General features: G+C 41.9%; 1 protein-coding gene across 8 annotated transcripts in view; it reads left to right on the top strand.

Annotated features, from left to right (window-relative positions):
- Positions 1-27,036, top strand: part of OSBPL3 (oxysterol binding protein like 3) — a 199,669-nt gene that overhangs the window by 167,593 nt on the left and 5,040 nt on the right. For all 8 annotated transcript variants that reach the window (XM_086396295.1, XM_086396291.1, XM_086396293.1 and 5 more), the window contains 6 exons: positions 6,807-6,870; positions 10,376-10,454; positions 11,987-12,131; positions 15,180-15,324; positions 20,267-20,393; positions 22,061-22,183. In XM_086396295.1, coding sequence (XP_086252421.1) covers positions 6,807-6,870; positions 10,376-10,454; positions 11,987-12,131; positions 15,180-15,324; positions 20,267-20,393; positions 22,061-22,183 — 683 coding nt within the window. The remainder of the gene's footprint in view (positions 1-6,806; positions 6,871-10,375; positions 10,455-11,986; positions 12,132-15,179; positions 15,325-20,266; positions 20,394-22,060; positions 22,184-27,036) is intronic.

The raw sequence follows: 27,036 nt of genomic DNA, 5'->3' as shown, positions 1-27,036 counted from the left end.
GGTGCTGAATGACTGGTGTAATAAACTGAACAGAACCCCTGAATTAATATTTTGGGGTGGAACTCTAGTCTAAGGAGGACACTGTTGGAGATATCTCCAGGTGAAAGGACCTAGAAAAAAACAGATCGATCACCTTTTCTACTGAGTTTTCTAGACAACAGGGTTGGGTGATTAGGAAAGTGATTTTTATCCATTTCCTCCAAGACCTGGGATTTCATTTGCTTGTGGTTTTGGTGGGGATGGGGAAATGTTTGAAGTTGTCGGTGGCTAAGGAAGTTGAAGTGCTACTTCACAGAGTTCAGCTACATTGAATCTTGACCTCTTTATATCATCTCTCACGTAAAAAGCCCAAAAATGAAGTATCAAAATGACTCATGCAGTCAGAAACGAGAGAAAGCACTTGCTGTTCAAATTTTCCTCCTAACAATTAACTAGTATGGTGCTTGCAAAGAGCTTTATGCTTTTCAAACTTGATCAGGATCATCACAATAACCCTGTGTGGCCAGTGAGGCAAGGATTAATTACAGATGAGAAAACCAAGGCCTAGCCCATCAGTGCCTTTCAGTGGTCCTCAGCTGGCACCCTCTGCTTCTATTCCAGCGTCTTCTCTCCCTGACCTTTTTTAGGTATGTCTTGTGTAAGTTTAGTGACTGTGCTCAGAGCTGCCAGAGTCATCAGCTGCCCAAGTGAAAACAGCCTTTTGTACTCTGTACAGACTATCGGATTTTGCCTGTCATTGTCAAGTAAACCTTTCATCCTGCAAACTCACATAGGAATGTGTTCTCGACTCCCATTGCAGGCTGGGCAGTGGCTTTTCAGGAATCAGTCATAAACATTCCCGTCACATGTGCTAACCTCTGACTGTTCCACCTTCTCAGGGGAGCGGTTTCCTTTCTGCCAAGAAATCTGATTCAGCCTTGGTTTTCTAAATAAGCCCAGAAAAGGGAGAATCCAGAAGGAAAGGACTTCCTTTACCTTCTCAGGGACTAGGGGTCCAGCCAGCAGGTTCTTCCTCATTGGTTCTCGGGCAGCCTGGGTGGAGTTTCATCAGGGACTAGACTGGTCAAAAAAGTCATTTCAGTTCACTTTGCTTCTTTTTTCTGTACCTTTGGGAACAGTTTGGTGTCCATAAAGGATATGCAGTTAAGCTATTGTCTGAATGTGGCTTTTCCTGATTACCAGGAACTTCAGCTGTCAGATCACTGTTCAAGTCATTTTCAGCATTTACCCATCCAGCCATGACTGTTGAATTTTTGATTGAAAAGCTGAGCAGAGTTATGGAAAGTTACTAAACTGTAAGAGATTCATATGGAGTATTTTTTCCTTTGCTTCACAGACACAGCTCTTCTTCCTTTTCTATTACTCGTCAGATTCTGAAAAAAACATTCTTGGCTGGACTTTAAAAATACCATACCTATCACTTCCCACTGTGCACACTCACATCACCCATCTGAGTGGTTCTTTTATCTACTCATAGGCAGGGTTATTTACTTCTGGTTAAAATGGCATCTTATTTAAAGTAATTATCAGAGTAAATTCAAAGCTATTCAAGTAAAACAAGCAATAAATCAACTGTAAGGTGACCAAACCAGTGCTTCTGCATTTCTAGGTTATTACTCACTGTATTTTTTTTTTTTTTTTTAAAGAAAACGTGTGTTTATCAAATAAGTACTTAACTCTGAACTCAGGAGAAGAGAAACTAATTGGCAACTGTTCCCCGTCCCCCAAATCAGACTAGTATTCTTGGCTACCTCCTTAGTAGCTTTCTTTTATAATCCACATCCTGTTCATCAGCAAATCCCAGGGTCTTCCTTCCAAAGCCATTTTCACTGCCACCCCACTGGTGCTGGTCACCAAGCCCAAGCCATCGGCATCAATGACTGGACTTGTTGCAATAGACTCATTATCTGGTCCCTTGTTCCCACAGCCAATTCTGCACTCAGCAACCAGAGTGATGTCTAACGACTTCTGCAGTCACTTGGAATCAAACCACAAGTTCTGGCTGTGGCCCACAGAGCCCTCTAAGATGACACCCCCAGATATCATGCCTCTTCCCACTTTGACTCATTCAGCTTCAGCCACACTGACCTTTTTGCTCCTCCTAAAGCATTCTGAGCATCTGTCAGCCCTGCGCAGTGGTTGCGTCCTCTGACCTGGACATACTTCCCCTGGCTATCTGTGTGATTGGTGTCTTACTTCCCTTAGCCTCAGGGATTTCCATCACAGAGTCCTGCCCCAACCACCGTATCCAGGATGGCATTCCCACTCACCATCTCCCATTTTCATTCTTGCTTTATTCTCCTTCCCATGTTACCACTGGCAAATCATATGCTTATATCTGTCCCACCAATTGCATTTCTGCACTAAAATGTAAATTCCAGGAGGGTAAAGATTCTTGTTTCTTTTTTCTCCTTGTATCCACAGTGACTAAGACAGTGCCTGACACATCACAGACAATCGGGAAATGTTTGATGAATGCCTTGGTCCCCTCCCTGGGTGATTTTTGACTGGTCACTTGTTCTCTTTTCCACAAGCATCCCTTCATGGTGAGAGACGCATCCAGACTAGGAGGACTCTATATTTATGGCTCTGAACAGCTGCAGGACTGAAAATTTAAGGTTTTTTTCCCTCAATCTGAAGAAGAAAAACCTACATAATACACAAATATTGAAACACTCATATTCTTGTCTTCTTACCACCCACCTCTTATATAAAGTGCATTCTGAAAGCATAAATCAAAAATCATCAGGACAGGGTGAAGAAAGACCTCAGCTATACAAATAAATCACAAAAATTCTTAACTGCCAGAGAAACTCATTGACTTTGAGATTGTAGAAAGAAAGATACATATAAATACTTGCACAATAAAAAAACCATATATACTAATTTCCTGAATGTTTAGTCCTTACCAGTAAAAAGTCGCTCCTATTTGATCAAGGGGGAGAGAAAATGATGGAGAAAGATACTAAAAAACAGTCCAGAGTGGGTTCAGCCAGCAGGTTAACAGTGTTTGCTTTGAGTCTAAATCAGTTCAGACTCAAACTCAAAATCTAATACCTTTCTGTGCCTGGGTTAAGATGTAATAAAAAGATAAACTCAACTAAATCCTGTACTACCAAAGAAAGGTTAGATGGTGCCCATTATTCGTTACTCCAGTAGATATTAGAGAGATTACCATCAACAAAAATTAAATGATTAACTGGGAATTACCCCCTTTTCACGGGTTTTAGACTTCCCTGGTGGCTCAGATGGTAAAGCGTCGGCCTACAATGTGGGAGACCTGGGTTCAATCCCTGGGTCTGGAAGATCCTCTGGAGAAGGAAATGGCAACCCACTCCAGTACACTTGCCTGGAAAATCCCATGGATGGAAGAGCCTGGTAGGCTACAGTCCACGGGTTCGCAAAGAGTCGGACACGACTGAGAGACTTCACCTCACCATGGGTTTTTAAATTAATCGAAGCCTTAATAGAATCTTTTCCAATTGCCTGGGATCCGCTGCTGCCTCTGATACTGAGATTCAAAGAAAACAGATGTTAGAACGATAGTATCTTGAAGCCAGAGGAATTCTCAGACCTCATTTTCAAAGAAGTAAACAAGACTCAGAGGGGTTGGAAAGGTCAAACTCAGAAGGTTCATTTTCTAAATATCCATGATGGGAACTTAACAGTGTGCCTAAGCTTTGGGTAGGAGCCAGGGCCCAGCTTTGAGAGCAGCCATCAAGGAGCAGCTAGGGCATCGCAGGAAACAGTGTTGGATTTGAAGTCAGAAGACCTGAATTTAGAGTGCTGCCCTCGTGAATTTAGACGGCTGCCCTCGTCAGGGACTAACTGTGTAGCACTGGGCAGGCTCTTGACTGGGAAAAAAACCCGTTTCCTAATTCATTAGATAAGGGTAATGAAGACACAAGGTTACCATGAGAGCTAAGTGGAAATACCACTCATGAAAAAAAATTAAAATTTAATCTCTGCTGACTCTGTACTAGCAGATAATCCTGGCACTTTCCATGGGCTATCTTTTTTTAGTTTGCAGAGTCAGTGGTACTAGTCCTGTTTTACAGATAAGGTAAGGGGGGCCCAGAGGGTTTAAAAACACCCTCAGGGTCACTCAGCCAGTAGATGATATTGATGATATTGCACAGTTAGCTTCTAGATCTGGGGGACTCCAGGAGCAATCTCTCATTCCCTGACCCTCATGCAGCACATGGCAGAGGCTTCAGATATGTTTCATGAATAAATACCTGTGGGAAGGAAACATAGGAAACAAAAATAAGGCATCAATTTAGTTCCCCTGGAAAGCTTTGTAAACTTCTTAAAAGTCATGTACATCAAATAAATCACTCCCAGAGGTGTTTTTAAGCCAGAAAGAAATAAACCAAATCATTGATATGTCAGTGTTGGGATTTATGCATTCAGAAAACAGCCCTTCAACTCCATCTAAAGGCACTTTGCTAAGCAGTGATTCATTAATCTGACACAACTATTTTAAAAAGGTCAAATTTGCATTTTATGGGACATATGTATACTTTATGATATGATAGAGTTGCTTTTATAATTCATATGGACAGTATATTTATATCCTTGTTTCATAGGATTTTAAATTATTACAGAAGAGTTTATAGTTTTTATGTATTGTATTTTGCTTTGATGCTTATACTTGCCAGACTTGTAAAATGCCAAATTCTTGACCAAGACTGTGATCTTCACATTTTTTACTGCATTATTTCTATGGGAATGACTATGATCTGCTTTGTAATAATCTACTTAAAATCTGCCTACGTTATGGGGCAGGGGGCTATTCCATAGCTCCTGTCTGCTCCACTGGGGGGTGGATGAGGCGAGTGGAGTGAAGAAGTGAGGGGTCAGTATTGTCTTGCCCTAGTTTAGTTTTATATGGTGCTGTTGTTTAGTTGCTACATCATGTCTGACTCTGCACCCCTGTGGACTGTAGCCTGCCAGCCTTCTCTCTGTCCATCCCCAGGAGTGGGTTGCCATGCCCTCTTCCAGGGGAATCTTCCCAGTCCAGGGACAGAACCTGCATCTCCTGCATTGGCGAGCAAATTCTTTACCACTGAGCCACCAGGGAAGCCCTCTTCTGTATGATCCCAAGGTTTAAAAAGTAACTCCACTGTTCTCCTAATGGGGAAAGAAGGGGAGACAAGAATTTAGCAGTTTGTGTGATATAATGTATCTTCAGGGGGTTGGATTGAAAGAAAAGACAGTGAAGCAAAGCATTTTAGGAGTTAGGTTTCTTAGTGTTTGAGATGAAATGCACATAAGCATGGAGAGGAGCTCACTTTCTCAAGAGGCCACAGTGAGAATTAAAACCCTCCAAGGGACAGCAAATGTGCACTTCCCACCTCATAGTGGATCTGGGATTCATATGTTCATTGAGACTTGAAAGATAGCTGCGCTGTTGACATCTTTGTCCCTACTTTTCTTCAAGCCAAGTGGATACCATTGCACTCCCGTCCTGTCCCGGCTGTTCTCCACCTGGAAGAGGGCCACGGAAGAGGTTCTCAAACATGTTCCTCTGCAGTCCAGGGTTCAGAGCAAGGCCAGTGGTTATGGATTGGTCACCCCAACTTCCTGCCACACCTGTTCACCTCAAGCAGGCCTCTGAGTATTCTGAGTTCTTGATACGTTTGAAAACAGGGTGTGTCTACTTAAAGGACTTTTTTTTGGAAACTTTGAAAGCCACCTGTAAACCAAAAATGCTGGGTTTTACTTCCACTCCTCTCGGTGTGTTTGGGAAATGTTATTGTTAGATAATCTTTCTGGTTTCAGTTTTCTCATCTGTAAATGTCCTAAATGTAAGATAATGTTTGCTCAGAACCAGCTATGTCATAGAAATTTCTGGAAACATCACTAGCAGCATTACTCTTTCATTGTAGCTATTTAGTTGCTAAGTTGTGTCCGACGCTGCAATCCCAAGCAAGCATGCCAGGCTTGTAACTCATTTACTAGTACTGCGTGATAGTACTGTCATGATAACAGCGCACATACTGCTCCTGTGCCTTGAGTGTTACTGAGATAATGAAGAAATCTGAGGAGCCATTTTCTCTTTAGCTTCTTCATTAGTGAGCAAAACAGAAGTTAATGACCCCAGTGACAAAAGGCAGGGAAATGATCTACAGTCCCTGTTACAGAGGACTCTCTTTTCTATAATGTAATTGCATATTTACTCAAGATATTTTTATGAACAAAAATTGAACAAAAACTTTTTCTCAGCAATTGATTGGTCGTCTTGTCAGTGATCTAAAAAGTAGCTGGACATTTGTGATGCAGAGTTTTCAAAAAGATGCCTTGCATTGTTGACCCACTGAGTGGGCTCAGCAGATTAAAATCTGCTGAACCAAAGAGTTTTTTTGTGTTGCTTAGAAATACTTAACATTTAAAATATGTACTATTTGACATCTTAATTAAAACACTTGCAGGTACTTTCAGAATTGCATTGATTTTGACCTTGGAAGCTAATGTCAGGTTAGCTGATTTGTAAGTGGGCAGCCCTGTGTCTCTGCTTTTATTTTCACATCTTTCAAAACATCTCCACTCTCATCACTCACCACTTGGCTGCTTTTTCCCCAGGCTTCCAGAGGCTTCCATTCACAGGCTTTTTCCTGACAAGACAGAGCTGACTGTGTCAGGAGCTCCCTCTTGAGGACAGACTTGTTGAAGGGAAACTTAACAAGTTTCCATTCTGTTAGACACTGCGGTTGTGTTACATCTCAGTGCAAGGGAGAAAGAAAGGATTTTGTGAGACACAAAAGTTAATTTTTTGTGGTTTTTTTTGCCTTTGTTTCCATCAGGTCAGCCACCATCCACCTATCTCTGCATGTCACGCTGAGTCTGCAAATTTTGTTTTCTGGCAAGGTAATGTGCCTCTATCATTTTGTGTAACATTATCATTTACTGTAAATGCTCGTTAAGTGGGCCCTGGACTTGGATCTCACTGGAACAATCTGTACCATTTGATGTTCTTGCGTCTCATCAATGAACAATAACTGCCATTTGTTGACTTCATAATTAAAGTTTCTGGAGGATAATTTGATTGTCTCCTTCTTTAAAAATTCTCAGTCTTTGGCCCATCACCATTGTTTATTCCTGTAACTTTTCCCTGTATCTTATTCTGCATCCATTTGAAATGCCTCGTGTATTTCAAGAGACAGTAAATATTTACAGTTATTAGACTCTAGACTGCAGAGTGTTCTTTTGCTTTTGAAAACTTTAAATTTTATTTCTGCAATTTTACATTGCCAATTTGTTTTTCAGTTTGGGGTGGTTATTCCTATGTTCAGTTTTTTATGTTTTTAATTTGGGGAGGGATGGTTGCTCTGAAGACAAAATATTGCTGCTAATATTTCCTAAATGGATTAATTTTGTTAACTTATTTATTCCATAGTCAGAGCGTGCAATAAAAAGAAAATTTGAGCATCCCAGTGTTTTGAACCATGAGCACCTGTCAGTTTTTTAAAAGATTATTCTAACTGGTTAACACCTGATTTGCCACATGGCCTTTTTTTTTAATGTATCTATAAAATTTAAAAGATAAGAGTATTTTATGAAAAATTTCCTTCCCCCATCCCAGTTCCCAATCATCCAATTTATCTCTCTGGAGGCAGTATTGCTAGTTTAGATTACAAGTACTATGGTTTCTTTATGAATCTTTGCTACTAAAATTTAGAATTGAAGCTTGACTGGAGACTTCTTTTTCATTAAAATACTTTGGAAAAATTTCCCATAATGTCTCTAACCTCCTAGTTGAAGTGTCATTGACCTTGTAAGGACTGTATTGTTGTTATTACTTTCAGTTCAGTTCAGTCACTCAGTCGTATCCGACTCTTTGCGGCCCCAAGAGCCACAGCACGCCAGGCCTCCTTGTCCATCACCAACTCCTGGAGTCCACCCAAACCCATGTCCATTGAGTCGGTGATGCCTTCCAACCAGTTCATCCTCTCTCGTCCCCTTCTCCTCCTGCCCTCAATCTTTCCCAGCATCAGGGTCTTTTCAAATGAGTCAGCTCTTTGCATCAGGTGGCCAAAGTATTGGAGTTTCAGCTTCAACATCAGTCCTACCAAAGAACACCCAGGACTGATCTCCTTTAGGATGGACTGGTTGGATCATCTTGCTGTCCAAGGGACTCTCAAGAGTCTTCTCCAACACCACAGTTCAAAAGCATCAATTCTTCGGCTCTCAACTTTCTTTATAGTCCAACTCTCACATTATTACTTTGGTTATATGTTATTTAATGGGAGGGGTTTTCTTCAGGTACTTTCTGTGTGCTCCTTATATCAATCACAGTTTTCTCTTCAGCTCTGTTCGCTTCTTCCTCATCAGCTTTTTCCTGGGCAGTTCCACCTCTCCATAAGTCCATGACTGACAAATCTTGCTTTTTTTTTTTAAATCCATTTTGACATTTTTCTACCTCTTAGATTGTTTAGATCATTTACATTTATTATGATTATTGACATGTGTGTGCGTGCATGCTAGGTCACTTCAGTCGTGTCCAACTCTTTGTGACCCCATGGACTGTAACCCGCTAGGCTCTTCTGTCCATGGGCTTCTCCAGGCAAGAGTACTGGAGTGGTTTGCCATGCCCTCCTCCAGGGGATCTTGTGATTATTGACATAGTTGGGTTTAGATCTGGTCTCTTGTTTGTTTTCTGCCTGTCGCATCAGTTTTTTGTTCCCTTTTTCTCTCTCTCTCTCTTTTTTAACTTTCTTTTGTGTTGTTACATGTGATTCCATTGTATTTTTTTTGTTGCTTTATTAGCTATATGTCTTTGTTCCATTATTTAGTTGTTGCTTTAGGATTCATATATCTTTAACATATCACAGTCTCTTTTCAAGTGATATTTTGCTACTTAACCTATAGCAAAAGAAACTTTAAAAAGTGTACTTCTGTTCTCCCTTCCTGAACCTTTCCTATTGTGGACAGACATTTTACATATATATGTTATAAACCCTGTCATACATTATTACTACTTTGCTTTAAACAACCAGTTATCTTTTGGGGGATAACAACTTGCTGAGATAAATACTGTACAACTCACCAAATTAAAGGTACAAGTCAGTGGTTTTTAATATGTTCACATAGTTGTACAGTCATCACTACAGTAACTTTAGAACATTTTCAGCACTCCAAAAAGAAACTTCTTCAGCCAGTACCCACCTTTTAATGGCTCCCCACCACCACCCTCCTGCCCGCGTCCCCCTACCTTCCAATTTCTGTCAGCCTCTTGCATCCTTATGCAACCACTGATCTTCTTTCTGTCCCTATAGGTATGCCTGTTCTGGACATGTCATATAAGCTGAATCCTGCAGGATGTGCTCAGGGCCTTCCTGGCCCCAGCCCGTCTCTCTCTTAGACCAGGCCTTGCCCCGCTGCTGGCCTCCATGCATTCACCTTTGCTCCCCCGTGGTCTGTGTATTGTCACCTGGCCCCAGAGGGATCCTCTGTCTCTGCTGTTCTTTTTCTATTCCTTGTTTCCCTGATGGCACCACCGCTCGTGCATGCTGTAGAAATCTGAAATCATCCACAAATTCTCCCTGTCTGTCACAGCCTGCGTCTGATAATGTCACCAAGTTCTATTCTTGTTTCCTTGATGGTTCTGGGACCACTCCCTTCCCCTGCATCCACCACCACTGTCCTGGTTCACTTCATCCTCATTGATGCTTTGAGCAAATACAGATCACCTGCTTCTCATCTCACCTGCTTTTGTTCCATTTTCCACATTGCTGCCAATTATCCTGGCAAAGTCTGTATCTAATCACATCAATTCTGTCTAAACAAACACCTTGTTTCCCCCAGTGCACCCAAATCAGCTTCTTAGCCAATTATCAAGCCTGCTGTTTTTTGTACTCAAGCTGTATTTCACTGTTCTCTCTAAACAACCTGAGACCCACAGAACAGAGCCACATCCTGTTCTCTCACATCTCTCATGTCTTCTGCCTTAAACTGCCTTTTCTCTGCCAGGTGAACTCCTACTTATTCTTCCAAGCCCAGTTTAAGTGGCCCTTTCAGACAAGCCTCTTCTGATGCCTTCCCCAAGCATGGTGGTCATTCCTTCTTCTCTGGTTCCATTTCACCTTATTTCAACATACTCAATAATAGCCTCTCATGGGGGCCTCACTTCTTTTCACTTCTATATGCCTTTCATCCTGGGAGTTCTTCCAGGGGGTGGGGGCACTGATACTTTGTAGTTTTAGTTTCTCTAATTCTGTTCCAGGTACTCATTTGCTATTTATATTGAATAATGATAAAGTTTATTATGAAGAGATTATCCTATATTGTGATTATCATTTATCCAGCCTAAGAAACCTTGGATCTACCTAGCTCTCCCACTAAATATGTAATATTCAGTATTATTTCATTTCAGATGTGAGATGGAAAAACAAATTCTGGGGCAAATCCATGGAAATCGTTCCCATTGGCACAACCCATGTGACTCTGCCAGCGTAAGTTCTCCTTCTCTGGTTAGGAACTTTATAGAATTTAGGGCCAGGGTTTGGAAACAGGATGCCCGTTGTCCCCCGTGGTGCTGAGTGTGTGTGTTTTTCTTTTAATACATTTGACAGTAGCTTCAAATGTTCCTCATTTTGACAATCTCACATTTTCATTCTCTCTAATGGAAATGCTTCCTGGACACCAAAGTTCCCTGAATAGAGTTTTTAGAATTTTCATTTCTACTTTCTAACACAATTAGGAATGATAAGTTTTCTTTAACATCGTTGTCCTGCCTCACTGTCAAAAATTTTTTTAAAGAAAGCCATGACTTTGATCTTTCAGGGATTATTGATACTTTTTCATAAAGCAAAGTGGTAATGGTTATGGTCTCTGGAGCTGGAACTCATATGCTCACACTGCTACTTACTAATTGCAAATTGTTGGGCAGGTACTTAACCTTTCTGATCACCAGTTCCCTCATCAGTGAAATAGGGAAATATAAACCATCTACTTCATAAGACTGTTGGGATGATTAAACAGATATGGAAAGCACTTGAAATAACACTTAAAATAGTCACATGATTCATGTCAGTGTATGGCAAAAACCACCACAATATTCTAAAGTAATTAGCCTCCAATTAAAATAAATTAATTAAAAATAATAATACTTGGCACATAGTATGTGCCATGAAGTGTTTGGTTTTGGTCTTAATATCATTATCCTCATAATTATTATTTCATTCTGTAAGTCATACCTGGAATACTTTCTTACTGTAAAAGATTTAAGATATTTGTATCTTAAGATTTATATATAAAATATATATGTGTGTGTGTGTACAGGCACACCTCAGAGACATTGCAGATTTGGTTTTAGACCACTGCAATAAAGTAAATATTACAATATGAATTTTTTGGCTTCCCATTGCTTATAAAAATTACTTTTTATATACTTCAGAGATATGAAGTGAGGAAATGCTGTTGGAAAAATGCTAATAGACTTGCTCTACACAGGATTGCCCCAAACCTTCAACCTGTAAAAACTGCAGTAGATCAAAGTCTTCCTGTATACATACGTGCCTACATATATGTACCCACACATGTATATACATAAATATATAGTGCATGTGTCTGCCTGTGTGTACATATGCATATGTGTGTGTGTGTGTGTGCGTGGAGACGGAGCACACTGTGGACAGCCTCTCCACCCTCCCCTTGTCACTCTCCTTTCATAGTTTGGTGACTTTAGACACACCTCCTCCGGTTCAGTTTCCTCCTCTGTCAAAGGACAGAGTGGGTTGTTTCAGGAGGACCCCCCCCCCACTTCCAGTGGAGCCTCTGCAGCTCCAGGATCTGATTGCTGCTGCCCCCAAGGCACCCGTGGGGAGGAGGGTGAAGGCTCTTAGACCACCCAGCATGGCTTTCTTGGTGTTAGGTCTGTAGTGAAGGAATAAGAAATTCATCACAGGACTTGTTTTTGAAATGCTTGTTTGCATTTGCTGCTGACTCCTCTGGGAGCTGTAACTTTCCCTTTCTCTTCCTTTAGTTTTGGAGATCATTTTGAGTGGAACAAAGTGACCTCTTGCATCCACAACATCTTAAGTGGGCAGAGGTGGATCGAGCACTATGGAGAGATTGTCATCAAGAACCTGAATGACGATTCCTGCCACTGCAAAGTGAACTTTATAAAGGTAACCTCGGTGCCTGTGAGCTGTGGCCCCAGACAGGCCTTGGCAGAACTGGGCCTCAGAGCACAGGTCTTGGGGAACTTTTCACCTTCACTTTTGTGCCAGGGCCCCCTGGTCCCAGCCTTACCCCTCTCACTTGGACCAGGGTCACAGTCCCTCCTAGCCTCCTTCCTTCCTTTACTCCTCTTTGGTCTCTCCCCAGTGAGTCAGCCAGAGGGACCCTGTTGAAACATAAGTCATCATGATACAGTATGGATGAGCCTGGAAGACATTATGCTAAGTGAAATAAGCCAGACACAAAAGGACAAAAATGATTCCATTTATATGAGATACCTGGAGCAGCCAGATTCATAAAGACAGAAAGTAGGATGGTGATTTCCAGGGACTGGGAAGAGGAAGGAATAGGGAGTCATTATTTAATGGGCACAGAGTTTCAGTTTGGGAAGATGAAAAGTTCTGGAGGTATATAAGGCAATCATTATGCAACTTTGTGAGTGTACATAGTGCAACTCAATTTTACATTAAAAAATGGTTGAAACAGTAAATATTATGTATGTTTTAGCACAGTTTAAAAAATGAAAGTCACATCATATTTGACCAAAACCTCTGACAACTCCCATCTTTGTCAGAACAAACGATTACATCCTTACAATGGCCCATGAGACCCAGTAGAGTCTATATTCCCCACCCCCATCACACACACACACACCCACACCCACCCCCATCACACACACACACACCCACACCCACACCCACACACACACCCACCCACACCCACACCCACACCCCCCCCCCCCATCCTCTCCAACCTCGACTCCTGCCACCCCTCATCCCCTTCCTTCCTCATCGTCCTCTAGCTGCACTGTCCTTTCTCTCTCTCCATTTCCTTCTGCTTGGGGTCCTCCAGATCCTTCCATCAGCCTTGTTAGTCACCCTCTTTCATATCTTTCTTTCATATGTTTTCTTCAGAGTGTTTATTACCACCTGCAGGTAGCTTGCTCGCTGTTGCTTTACTTGCTTATCTTCTGCTCCCCACACCCTCCTTGCTATTCCTGATTCCAGCAAAGCAGAAGCCGGATCTGTCTTGCCCACTGCTGTGGCCGATGCCTGGCAGTTTTGCCTAGCACACAGCAGAGTCTCGTGCACGTTCAAGGATAAATGAACAGTTTTTCCTCAGGCAAAGAGCCTGGAATCATCTGCTTACCTATCCAACTTTCCATCTGCCTTGATTTGAGCCCGTTTCCCCACCTTCTCTCCCTCCTGAAATTCCCTCTTGCCTGTAAAAATCTCACATATACCAAGTGGCCGTAAAGGGTTACCCTCCTCAAGGAGTATCTGCATCTAATTAAGGTCAAAATCATAAGCCAAGAGATTAGGTTCTAACTGTGGAATTTCGCACAGTACCTCTCTGTACCACCTATAGCAACTGGCGGGGGGGGCATTATGGAGAGATGGCCTATAGGTCAAACTGGGTTGTAGATAGAATTAGTAGTGATTTGGCATAAAATAAGCTGGTGCTGGTGGTAAAGAATCAGCCTGCCAGTGAAGGAGATATAACAGATGCAGGTTTGATCCCTGGATTGGGAAGATCCCCTGGAGGAGGACGTGGCAACCCATTCCAGTATTCTTGCCTGGAGAATCCCATGGACCCACGAGGCTGGCAGGCTATAGACCATGGAGTTGAAAAGAGTCGGACATGACTGAAGCAATGCAGCATGCAAAGATGACCCTGCCTTAAAAGCTTCATCTAAGGTCTTTCAAAAAAGAAGCAAAGGAGCCTGAATAAGGGGTATATATACCTGGGAGATTGACAGATAATAGATACATTGATTGATTGATCCAGGTGCAAGCTATCCTGCTCTCAGAAATTTCCCCAAAGAATGTGCTTCACTCCCATTTATACCATCCATGTGGTATTCATCTACTGAGGATCAGGGAACATATTTTCATAGCTATGAGAGATGAAAAGAATTAGAACACTGGATGTGCCTCTGGAAAGCAGCAGTTATGTGTGGAGCATGACTGCTTCTTTCTGTGGCTTCCCAATAAGTAATTGGACTTACTGACAAATATCTCTACAGAGAAAAATATGACTCCTGCTTTAGAATAAACTTAAAAGCTTGGACAGTGTTTGCTTTCCTTTTTAACCTGACTAGAGAACTCGCTGTTACATTTCTGATTAATCTCTGAGGTACTGCTATACTCTGCCCTTCCTCCCATTTTTATTTTGGACTTGGAATGGGGAAGCTAGTCTACCAGATACGGCCTGGAAATTTCACTCTATTTTATTGGTTTCCAGATACGGATTCTATTTTGGCTGAAAATAGTAGTAGAATTTTTTGATTTATGGAGTCATGCCTTCTGGTCTTTTGCAGATTTTTAGGGCAAGCAAGGAAAATTGAAAAACTCAACTCTAGGGACTTAGCGCTCCCTCTGCTGACCGCAGTGTGGTACTGTATATGTAAAATCCACAAGGCTGGGCCTAGCTGAGCTGTTCTCAGTCCAGGACCAACTCAGTGGGAATGTGGATTGCATAAGGTTCCTATAAGTTAGATGAGCAGATCTGGTTTGGGGAAAAAAATAAATAGTAGAAACTGAAAGTTGATTGGTTTACAAACTTGGTAAAAAAAAAAAATGGTTGTTTACAAAGGATTGTCTAGTTCCTTGAGAGAGTAAGTTATATGAGTTACATTTCTTTTAAATTGTAATAGAACCACAGTGACAGTCAGGGGACAGCTGTTCTGGAAGGGGCTTAAGGGTCAACCCCCACCTGGTGGATGATCCCTTCCTTCCTGCAGTGCATGATGTGAAAGTAGATAGAAAATTATGTCTTACACAATGTTGATGATTGAGCTACAACCTATAAATAAAGAGCTAGCTTTTAATTTTTATTAAATAATTAAAAGTATGAATTTTTAAAAAGCCAGAACCAACAAACCATATGCAGCATAGAATCATTCTTGCGGGTTTCTTTCCTCTTCCTTTTTTCTCTTAACATTCGTAATAAATTGACCCCAAAACACTAACAGATGACTCTCTTTTTACTCCTAGGCGAAATACTGGAGCACTAACGCCCATGAGATTGAAGGTACAGTGTTTGACCAGAGTGGAAAAGCAGTACATCGGCTCTTCGGGAAATGGCACGAGAGCATCTACTGCGGCGGCTCCTCCTCATCCGCTTGCATCTGGAGAGCAAGTTAGTATCTGGGTTCGCCAGGTGGAGCAAAGCGAGGGCGTGGCCAGAAGAACCCCCTGCGGGTGAACGTCAGCGTCCATTGAGTATATCCAGCCTCTCTTTGCGGAGAAGGCAATGGCACCCCACTCCAATACTCTTGCCTGGAAAATCCCGTGGACGGAGGAGCCTGGTAGGCTGCAGTCCATGGGGTCGCTAAGAGTCGGACACGACTGAGCGACTTCACTTTCACTTTTCACTTTCAGAAGGAAATGGCAACCCACTCCAGTATTCTTGCCTGGAGAATCCCAGGGACGGGGGAGCCTGTTGGGCTGCCGTCTATGGGGTCGCACAGAGTTGGACACGACTGAAGTGACTTAGCATAGCATAGCATAGCATAGCCTCTCTTTGAACTATGCTAGAGCTACGGGCTGGAGAAGGCAATGGCACCCCACTCCAGTACTCTTGCCTGGAAAATCCCATGGACGGAGGAGCCTGGTAGGCTGCAGTCCATGGGGTCGCTAAGAGTCAGACACGACTGAGTGACTTCACCTTCCCTTTTCACTTTCATGCATTGGAGAAGGAAATGGCAACCCACTCCAGTGTTCTTGCCTGGAGAATCCCAGGGACGGCAGAGCCTGGTGGGCTGCCGTCTCTGGGGTCACACAGAGTCGGACACGACTGAAGTGACTTAGCAGCAGTAGCAGCAGAGCAACTGGCTCTACTGTCATTCACCTAGTTATATCTCAGACTCATCCTCATGCTTATCAACAATACCTCTGTTGGACTGGTAAAGTCCTGGGTTCTTAATCCCAGAACAAAGCCATTGCTTATCTGTGGTTGCACATCATTCCTTTGCCTATACCAGGCACACAGGAAATGCTATTAGTGAAGTTCAAGAAGTCATTCTAGAGATAGGGAAACCTTACTGGAAAAGCAGAATGACCTACAAGAGTTAGGGGGTCCCCTAGATTTTCCCAATACCATAAACCACTCTAATCTCTCCTATAATTCTAGAAAGATGCTAAATTCATTAAGCAGATGGGGGGAGAAAGGGTATGGAAGCTAAAACTTCATAACACGTCCCCTAAAACATTTTAAGAGTTTAGCCCATCTTTTCATCTGATAAATATCTTCCTGAGTCATGGTTATATTCTAAAACCATTGCCCTTAGAGAGTACCCTTAAGATGCTTTAGTCTGATCAAAATAAAAAGAAAATCTAAAAAGGAAAGCCATTCTAATAGTGGCTTAAACCATTAGGATATGTACTATTACTTAAAAACAAGTGTGGAGGGTGTGGCCCTAGGGTTATTACATAGGCAACTTACCTGTCTCAAGAACATAGATCATTGAGAACACATTGTGCCTGCTAAGTCAATTCAGTTGTGTCTGACTCTTTACGACCCTATGGATCATAGCCCACCAGGCTCCTCTGTCCATGGGATTCTCCAGGCAATAATACTGGAGTGGGTTGCCATGCCCTTCTCCAAGGTATCTTCCCAACCCAGGGATTGAATCTGCATGTCTTATGTCTCCTGCATTGGCAGGTGAGTTCTTTACCAATAACACCACCTGCCACTCCCGATATGGCAGTTATAATTCTTCTCCTGGATGCAATATGATTGTTTCAGTTCAATATCATATTCTCATGTAAGCAGAGGAGATGTCAGGATGGAAGAGCTTTCTTCTGCTGTGACTCTTTTCTTCTCAGGAATGAAGAATTTCCTAGTATCCCCCAGCAAATGTATCTTTCTGTTTTGTCTGTCTCCTTTTTGTTGGTGGTGGTTTACGTTGGGAGGCCAAATGTGGTCCTTGTTACTCCATCTTACTCTTCTGGATTCAGAGTCTCCCACAAGGCTCTGCTCTTCTTTAAAAATTATTTATTTATTTATTATTTTCTTTATTTTTGGCTGCGCTGGGCCTTTGCTGCTTTGCGTGGGCTTTCTCTAGTTGTGGCGAGTGGGGACTATTCGTTGTGGTGTGCCGGCTTCTCATCATGGTGGCTTCTCTTGTCACAGAGCGTGGGTTCTAGGGCACGCAGGCTTCAGTAGTTGCAGCTCGTAGGCTCTAGAGCACAGTCTCAGTAGTTATGGAGCACGGGCTTAGTTGCTCCGAGGCATGTGGGATCTTCCCGGATCAGGAATCAAAACTGTGTCCCCTGCATTGGCAGGCGGATTCTTATCCACTGTGCCACCAGGGAAGTCCCCAAATGTATGTTTGTAACTTGTCAACCTGAAGTGGAACCAGATTCATCCCTTAATTGATCCTGTGCAACTGGGTCAGCAGGAGAGATTCTGATGACTTTAGATTAATTCCCTAGAAAGGGCATAAGGACACCTGAACAGATGAGTCAGCCATTAGCAAGAAAGAGAGATGACTGGAGAGTGGGCAGCCAACAATGTTTCTTTCAATGGGTAGTATCCACCCATTTCCACCGTCAGAGAGGTTGCCATGAAGCTAGAATGAATTGGCACCACTCGCCACCTCCCTGGCTTCAAAGGTTCAGAGGCACACGTAACATTTCATGAGTGAAACACTCATTCTCCTTTGCTTAAAGAATGTATTGCAGATGAGAGTCACCATCTGGTCCAGGTGTTAAAGCAGTACCTTGACAAAAGAACACTGTGTGAGCTGTTATTCTTGTTATTTATTGACTTTATGTCTCTGTTTATGGTTGTGAGCCTGGCCTGTCTGCAAGAAAAAAACCCACTGTCTCCACTCTGGAGACTAGGATGAGTTTTTGAGGGCACAATAGGAAGCTTTGCTATTATTTTTATGCTTAGGATCCAGAGAACTAGAATTAGACAAAATGGACTTCTGAAGCCTCAAAAAATGGGTCTGCAGAAAAGTTCACAGAAAGCATTTGTATTTGTATGTGTGGACAACTAGAGCAAAGGCTCGGAGTAGACTATATTTGATTAGTCTATATTTGATTTATCCAAGACATAAATTTAGGTATGTTTAGCTTGATTCTTAGCTGGAATTAAAATTAGGACAGCATGACTGCATTAATCTGCTTTGGCTGGTATAACAAAACACCACAGACTGGGTGGTTTAAACAGTAGAAATTCATTTTCTCACGGTTCCGAAGGCTGGGTACAGGCAAATTTGGGCTCTGGTCAGAGTCTTCCCTGTGGCTTGGCTGCAGGTGAGGGCCCACCCTTCTGACCTCATTTACCGTCATCAGTTCCTTTTTTTTTTTTATATGAAACTTTTAGTATTTTATTCATTTTCATAGTTTTACAGTATTAGTAAAAATAATGACCATTATAAATAAGTATAAAATGGAAGTTGATGAAAAAATAACCCCAAGTCTTCCTTGACTCCCACCCTCCCACCAAAAAACTAGCTAGTATATGGCAAATATCCTTTTCACATATTATCTTTAGGCATATATTCACTTTGTAGTGGTGGATGGTTTAGTCGCTAAGTCGTGTCTGACTCTTGTGATCCCACGGACTGTAGCCTGCCAGGCTCCTCTGTCCATGGTGTTTTCCAGGCAAGATTACTGGAGTGGGTTGCCATTTCCTTCTCCATCGTCATCAGTTCCTTAGAGACCTGATTTCCAAATACAGCCATGTCGGAGGTGGCGCTTTAACATATGAACTTTGAGAGAACGTAAACATCAAGTCAGACTGAAGTGACTTAGCAGCAGCAGCAGCGGCAAACATCAAGTCTAACATTCTGGCCCCCAGAATCATATCCTTCTTACGTGCAAAATGTATGTTTTCCACCTCAACAGCCTCAAGAGTCTTAACTCATTCCTGCATCAACTCTAGAGTCTCATTTAAATATCATCTAAATCAGGCATGGGTGAGATTGGAGGTGTGATTCATCCTCTCCAGCTATGAACCTATGAAACCAAAATGTGCTTCCAAAATACAGTGGCAGGATGAGCGTAGGATAGACATTCCCATTCCAAAGTGGGAAAGAAGAAAGAAGAAAGGGATGATGGGTTTTAAGTTAGCCCAAGACCTAGCAGGGCAAATGCCATTAGGTCTTAAGACTGGGGAACCTCCTCTTTGGCTTGATGCCCTACCCTCTGGGCGCACTGGGACACTGCCCAGCTCCCAAGACCCCCAGGGTTCTGGGTAGTGGCGGCTGGGCATGTTGAAGCTGCACAGTGGCCCAGCCCTTTGAGAAGTGGAAGCAGCCTTGCGCCCTGGGCCTGTGTGGTCTGGGCCTGTGGAGGGAGGGCAGCCTAATGTCTCTGAATCACCTTCAGAGTCATTCCTCCCTTTGCCTGAAGGTGGTGCATGTTTGCAGCTGGGCAGCTCTCTGGTTCCATCTGTAAAATAACAAGAGTCCAACAGCCTTGCTTCATTTAGTCCCGTTTTCTCGCCTTGCTTCATTTAGTCCCGTTTTCTCTGTCCCCTTTGGTTCCAGCTGACAGTGTTTCTGCTGATATAATCCCATCTCTATTCCTGGCTTCTCCTGAGATGGTTTAAAATTAAAATATGTAAGATTCGGAGAGGCCCTGCATTGAGGAAAGGAGGAGCAGAAATGAAAGTAAAGTATAACATTTATTGACCTCTTGCTATGGGTCCAACACTATTCTAGGTACTAGACAGTTTCAGAAGAATTTGACATCTCTTAAATGAAAATGGATTCTCTAGAGTGAGAGTCTTGTTAGTAAAAATGGACCTGGAGTTCTTTTCAGCATGCTTATTTTTGTAACAAATTATTTTTATAACTTACAATTCTATAGAAACATTTTGATATTTAACAAATTTGGATTGCACAAAGAAGGCCTTAGCTTTGTAGGCAGAAGGAAACTTATAGAAAGGAAAATTTATAGAGAAAAATTCAGAACCTCTTTGTAAGCCAGAATGTTTTAATAGAAATGGAAGAGGTTGGAGCTGAGAGAAAAAAACTGTAGCAGGTCTGAGATGAAAAAGGTGAAAGAATTAAAATGTGATGTGAATGCAATTCAAGTTAGAGATGAACGATCTCTCTTTCTTTTAGATCCCATGCCAAAAGGCTATGAGCAATATTATGGCTTCACACAGTTTGCACTAGAATTAAATGAAATGGATCCATTGTTAAAGTCTTTATTACCACCTACCGATACTCGATTCAGGCCAGATCAAAGGTAAGGATATTTTTCAGGTCTTTATCCTCCAGAGATGTGAAACTATAAAAAGGCTTAGTAACATCTTCTAGGCCACCAATGGAGCCTAAAAGAGAGAGATTCTGTCATCAAGAGTAGAAGTCTAGGGGGACTGTAAGCAACCTTGTGGAAGGAGCAGAGCCCAGCTTAAAGCAGTGTGTGGCATGACCTTTATTCACCAGTAGATTCCCGTTTCTATTGAAATAAATTTTTCAAAAGTTTTTTTAAAAGAGTGTTCTTACATATAGTAATAAAAAATACACTTACTATGTATTTGAAAGAATAAAAGCATTCAGTTCCTTGGCCCTTGAATTTAAACTATTTTGGTGCATTGAAATCTAACTTCTGATCCTAGGTTTGAGGCTGACAAGCTGTATGACATATGCTAAGTCTTTTAACCTTTCTCAGTCTCAGTTTCCAACTCTGTAAAATGGAAAGCATAATGTCTGCCCTAAGGCCTATCTCTTTAAGATTCAAAACCAAGGGGAAAAAAGAAAATTTCACTTTATTTTAAAAAACCCAGCATCCTTCTTCATGGTAAAATAAATAAAATGTATACCTAGAATCAACAGATTTATGACTGAGCAGCTTACTTCATGATTTGGTTCTAGAAATCAAGATCAATCCATTTGGGGAAAAAAACAAAAAATAGACATAGGAAAATGAACAGTTTACAAGCTATGAAGTGCAGGTATCTCCTAACTATATGAAATGATACTCAGTCTTGCTCAGAGAAATGTAAAACTTTAGAAACCATGCTGTTATACCATTTCTTTACCCATCAGATGGCAAAGACTCGAAGGTTTGATGTACTCTGAGGGTACAGGGAAGAGGCATTCCAGTACCACTGCTGGTGGGAATGTAAATTGCTAGAATCCCTGTAAAGGGCAGTTAGTAATAGACATATTGCAAACTCACCTTTTTACCCAGCAGTTCCAATTCTAGAATCATCTCCTTATACATAAACTAACACATGTGAAAAATGGCAATTGTACACAGTCCTTCACTGCAGCATTAATTATAACGTAAAAAAGATTGAGACCATCTCAAATATCTATCAGTGGAGAATTGTTTAAATAAATTCAGGTATACCCACATAACTGAATATTATATATCTATTAAAAAATCTAGAGATCTCTAAAAGAGATCTATGTACTACCAAGAAAGATCTCCAAGATATATTGTTAAGTAAAACAAAGCAAGAAAAAAGAAACCAAACCAAGAAAGTATGCACAGTATGTGTAGCCTGCTTCCATTTCTGTTCTAAAAGGGAGGTGAGAATGTATGTTAATGTTTGTTTATATATGAATAAGAAATCTCTAGACGGATGCACAAGAAACTAGTCACGGTGGGCTACCCACGGTGGGTGGGGTAGGAAGGAAACAGGTAGAATTGAAGACAGGAACGAGAGGAAGATTTTGCCCCAAATTCCTTTTTATAGATATAATTTTTTGAACCATGTCTGTATCACCAGTTCATAGCACAGTGTCATCCCTCACTACTTCCAAGTGATGTTTAAGGGTTGGGACGTATCTTATTTTACAGGAGGATATTCTGAATATCCAGTCTGTACATGTGCAGTTCTGGTAGTAATGATGGTTCCATTTTTTGGCATTTATATTCCTTCATCTTTTCCCTTAATGTCTCAGGTTTCTAGAAGAAGGGAACTTAGAAGAAGCTGAAATACAAAAGCAGAGGATTGAACAGCTGCAGAGAGAAAGGCGGCGGGTCTTGGAAGAAAATAAGGTGGAGCACCAGCCGAGGTTTTTCAGGTGTGTAAATGGTGGGGTCCTACGGGTCATTGTTGGCAGGTACTGGTGACACCCGTTGCTTCTGGACTGAGGAGAGTGGATGGGGTGTCCCCTCCCCGTGAGAGTGTTCTCAGCACTTTCCCTGCTTCACAGTGGTGACGTCTGTCCTTTGCCAGGGCCGGTCTTTGTGTGGACACTGCCTCCGCCCTCAGTCGTCCTGCTTTTTTTGCATCCCTTGCTCTTTCCCTATGCCTCTCAGCACCTCCCACAGGACTTTGCAGAGAGGTGCTCAGTAAGAGTTTATGGGAGAAGCAAAGAGACCAACCAAACCCAGCTCCCAATACCAGGCCAGTCTGTTCAGACGGGGTCTAAGATTGATTTCTCTGCATCCCCTCTCATGAGTATAGGGCTTCCCTGATAGCTCAGTTGGTAAAGAATCCACCTGCAATGCAGGAGACCCCAGTTCAATTTCCTGGGTCAGGAAGATCCCCTGGAGAAGGGATAGGCTACCCACTCCGGTATTCTTGGGCTTCCCTTGTGGCTCAGTTGGTAAAGAATCCACCTGCAATGCGGGAGACCTGGGTTTGATCCCTGGGTTGGAAAGATCCCCTGGAGAAGGAACAGCTATCCACTCGAGTATTCTGACCTAGAGAATTCAATGGACTGTATAATCCTTGGAATCGCAAAGACTCAGACACAACTGAGCGACTTTCATTTTCTCATAAGTATATTCTGTACAGTGATGGAGATAATTAACCATCATCAAACTAGAAATTCCAAGTACTAATTCTTGAGTTGCAGAAGTTCCAATATACTGGGGCTTAGATTTGGAACATTTACTATCATTTTAAAAATAACTGGCTAGAAGGCTCTTATTAAAAATAGGCTGAAAGTTTAGAAGGGACATCCAAGATCGTCCGCCCTTCACCTCCTCTTTTATTAACTGAGAAGAGATGAAGGACCAGGGGACATAGGTGATCTGTGGAAGGACCCAGTGGACTGTCCCAGACAGGGGCCTGGCTCTCTTGACTACAGGCCAGGGCGCAATATGGTTCTGGGGTTTTTTCCAACAAGTTTTTCTGGGGTTTTAGCAATAAGTTATGTTTTATCCCCCCAGTATAATATTCTTTCCCCTCAAGTTGGTGTGGATTTTGATCACACACTAAGGATTTGAGTGATTGAAGATCAGTATAGTAGAGTTTTATCCTGGAATATTCACAGCTTCATTTAAACATTTAATGAATACGTTTCCTTAAATTATTTTTTTCAGAAAGGCAATGGATAGGTAAATGGATAGACTAACAGACTGATCAGTTGATTTTACTAATATTTGTTAAAGAGGTTCGCTACAGTATTTTTAGGATCATTAAATATTGTGGGTAACCAAACTGTCTCAAGAACTAGATAAGGAGATTGATCAACTTGACCTGATATGAGAACCTGAAAAATCTTCATAAAGTCTGTGGAGCTCTATGGGAATTGAACTACCATTTAAATGCAAAATATAAAATGTTACCTAGGCTGTCGCTTCAACCATGTAAGAATTTTGTCTGGAATAGAGAAGGACCAAACAGTGGCAGCTCTTCTTCTTTTTGATTATCTATAAAATTATCAGAGTATTGGATGTGGCAGGTAAAAATGTGAGAAAAGGTGGGAATTGTTCAGCAGTAGCAGTCCTGGAACTGTTCCAATTAGAAGCTGGCAGAGATGACAGAGAGGAGGAGTATGGGGACTTAGATGTTTCCGTTGACACTAAGGAGTCACCAAAGTATTAATGGAAATTCCAAGTGGAAACTACAGCTCTGGCAGCTTTAGTCATCTTTGTTTCAAAGAAAAATATCTGATATGCAGATTGACTTATTTTAAACACATCCCTTTATTGGAATAGGGAAACAATTGTGATAAAAATCCATGTTCCTCTTATGGTTGCTGGGATAAGACTGGGAGAAAGAGATAGTTAGGGAGTTTGGGATCGACAGATATACACTGCTATATTTAAAATGGATAACCAGTAAGGACCTATTGTATAACACAGGGCACTCTGCTCAATGTTTTGTGGCAGCCTGGATGGGAGAGGAGTTTGAGAGAAAATGGATACATGTATGCTAAGTCACTTCAGTCGTGTCCGACTCTGTGCAACCCCATAGACGGCAGCCCACCAGGCTCCCCCGTCCCTGGGATTCTCCAGGCAAGAACACTGGAGTGGGTTGCCATTTCCTTCTCCAATGCATGAAAGTGAAAAGTGAAAGTGAAGTCGCTCAGTCGTGTCTGACTCTTAGCGACCCCATGGACTGCAGCCCACCAGGGTCCTCCATCCATGGGATTTTCCAGGCAAGAGTACTGGAGTGGGGTGCCATTAATGGAGCCATATACATGTATCCTGGAGAAGGCAATAGCACCCCACTCCAGTACTCTTGCCTGGAAAATCCCATGGATGGAGGAGCCTGGTGGGCTGCAGTCCATGGGGTCGCTAAGAGTCAGACACGACTGAGCGACTTCACTTTCCCTTTTCACTTTCATGCATTGGAGAAGGAAATGGCAACCCACTCCAGTGTTCTTGCCTGGAGAATCCCAGGGACAGGGGAGCCTGGTGGGCTGCCGTCTATGGGGTTGCACAGAGTCAGACATGACTGAAGCGACTTAGCAGCAGCAGCAGCATACACTTAAAATGGATTATATGTGTATAATGGACTCAGTCAGCTGAGTCCGTTTGCTGTCCACCTGAAACTATCACAACATTGTTAATTGGCTATACCCCAATACAAAATTAGAAAAAAAAAAAAACTATGTTCCTAAGAATGTGGATAAATATGTACTCCTCACTTTTTCTAAAACATGTGACAGTATCAGTCAACATTACAAGTGCACATACTCTTTGACCCAGATGTTTTAACTTACAGGAATTTTTAATATAATAAATCTCACACACATACAAAATAACATATGTTTTGTTTATAATAGCTAGAGGTTGACAACACAGTGTCCACCAGTCAAGTACCTGTTAAATCGTGGTCCATCCCCACAATGGAATATCATGCAACTGTTTAAAAAGGAAACGAGGAATTCCTTTTTGCCAGAGAAACCAAACTTTCCCTGCAGAAGACAAATGGTGAATATTAACTTTGCAAGGTGTGAGGCCTCAATAGTGATGACTCAACCCTGCTGTGCAATGCGAAAGCAGCAATAGTGAATACTTGAATGAACAGGCATGGTATGTTCCGATTAAATGGAATTGCAAAGATAAGCCAGCTGCTGGATTTGGCCATTAAGCTATAGTTTGCTGATCTTATTTTGACAATGGAAAAGGATTACAAGTATATATGTTATGTAAAAACTTAAGGGGTAGGACACCATCCAGGGCTACCATTGTATGAAAAAAAGGAGAGGAGTGGAGCATGCATGTGCGTGCATGCAAGCTCACACACATGGAATTTCTCTGAAAGAGTGAAGCTGCTAAGATTATTGTCTCTGAGGAAAACCAGGATGCTGGGAGTAGGATGGAAAAATTCAGCTCTCCACTCTTAAGAACCTTTTGAATTTGGGTCTATGTAATATCTAGTATTATACGATTATACAGTGGAAGTGACAAATAGAGTCAAAGGAATTAGATTTGAGAGTGTCTAAAGAACTATGGGCAGAGGTTTGTGACATTGTATAGGAGGCAGTGATCAGGACCATCCCCAAGAAAAAGAAATACAAAAAAGGCAAAATGATTGTCTGAGGAGGCCTTACAAATAGCTGAGAAAAAAAAGAGAAGCAAAAGGCAAAGGAGAAAAGGAAATATATATCCATCTGAATGCAGAGTTCCAAAGAATAGCAAGAAGAGATAAGAGAGACTTCCCCAGTGATCAGTGCAAAGAAATAGAAGAAATCAGTGCAAAGAAAACAGTAGAATGGGAAAGACTAGAGGTCTCTTCAAGAAAATTAGAGATACCAAGGGAACTTTTCATGCAAAGATGGGCCCAATAAAAGACAAAAACAGTATGGACCTAACAGAAGCGGAATATATTGAGAAGAGGTGGCAACAATACTCAGAAGACTTATACAAAAAAAGATCTTCATGACTCAGATAACCATGATGGTGTGATCACTCACTTAGAGCCAGACATCCTGGAGTGAGAAGTCAAATGGGCCTTAGAAAGCATCACTATGAACAAAGCTAGTGGAGGTGATGGAATTCCAGTTGAGCTATTTCAAATCCTAAAAGATGATGCTTTGAAAGTGCTGCGCTCAATATGCCAGCCAATATGGGAAACTCAGCAGTGGCCACAGGACTGGAAAAGGTCAGTTTTCACTCCAGTCCCAAAGAAAGGCAATGCCAAAGAATGCTCAAACTATTGCATTTGCACAATTGTATTCATCTCACACGCTAGCAAAATAATTCTCAAAATTCTCCAAGCCAGTCTTTAGCAGTACGTAAACCAAGAACTTCCAGATGCTCAAGCTGGATTTAGAAAAGGCAGAGGAACCAGAGATCAAATTGCCAACATCCGTTGGATCATCGAAAAAGCAAGAGAATTCCAGAAAAACATCTACTTCTGCTTTGTTGACTATCCCAAGGCGTTTAACTGTGTGGATCACAATAAACTGTGGAAACTTCTTAAAGAGATGGGAATACCAGACCACCTGACGTGCCTTTTAGGAAATCTGTATACAGTTAGAACTGGACATGGAACAACAGACTGGTTCCAAATAGGGAAAGGAGTACATCAAGGCTGTTTATTGTCACCCTGCTTAGCACTTATATGCAGAGTACATCATGAGAAACACTGGGCTGGATGAAGCACAAGCTGGAATCAAGATTGCTGGGAGAAATATCAATAACCTCAGACATGCAGATGATACCACCCTTATGGCAGAAAGTGAAGAGGAAC

The sequence above is a fragment of the Bos grunniens genome, chromosome 4 (genome assembly GCF_055505025.1).
Source record: "Bos grunniens cultivar Pamir isolate PY7600 chromosome 4, Bosgru_T2T1.0, whole genome shotgun sequence".
Taxonomy (NCBI): domain Eukaryota; kingdom Metazoa; phylum Chordata; class Mammalia; order Artiodactyla; family Bovidae; genus Bos; species Bos grunniens.
This window is presented reverse-complemented; position numbering and strand designations above follow the sequence as displayed.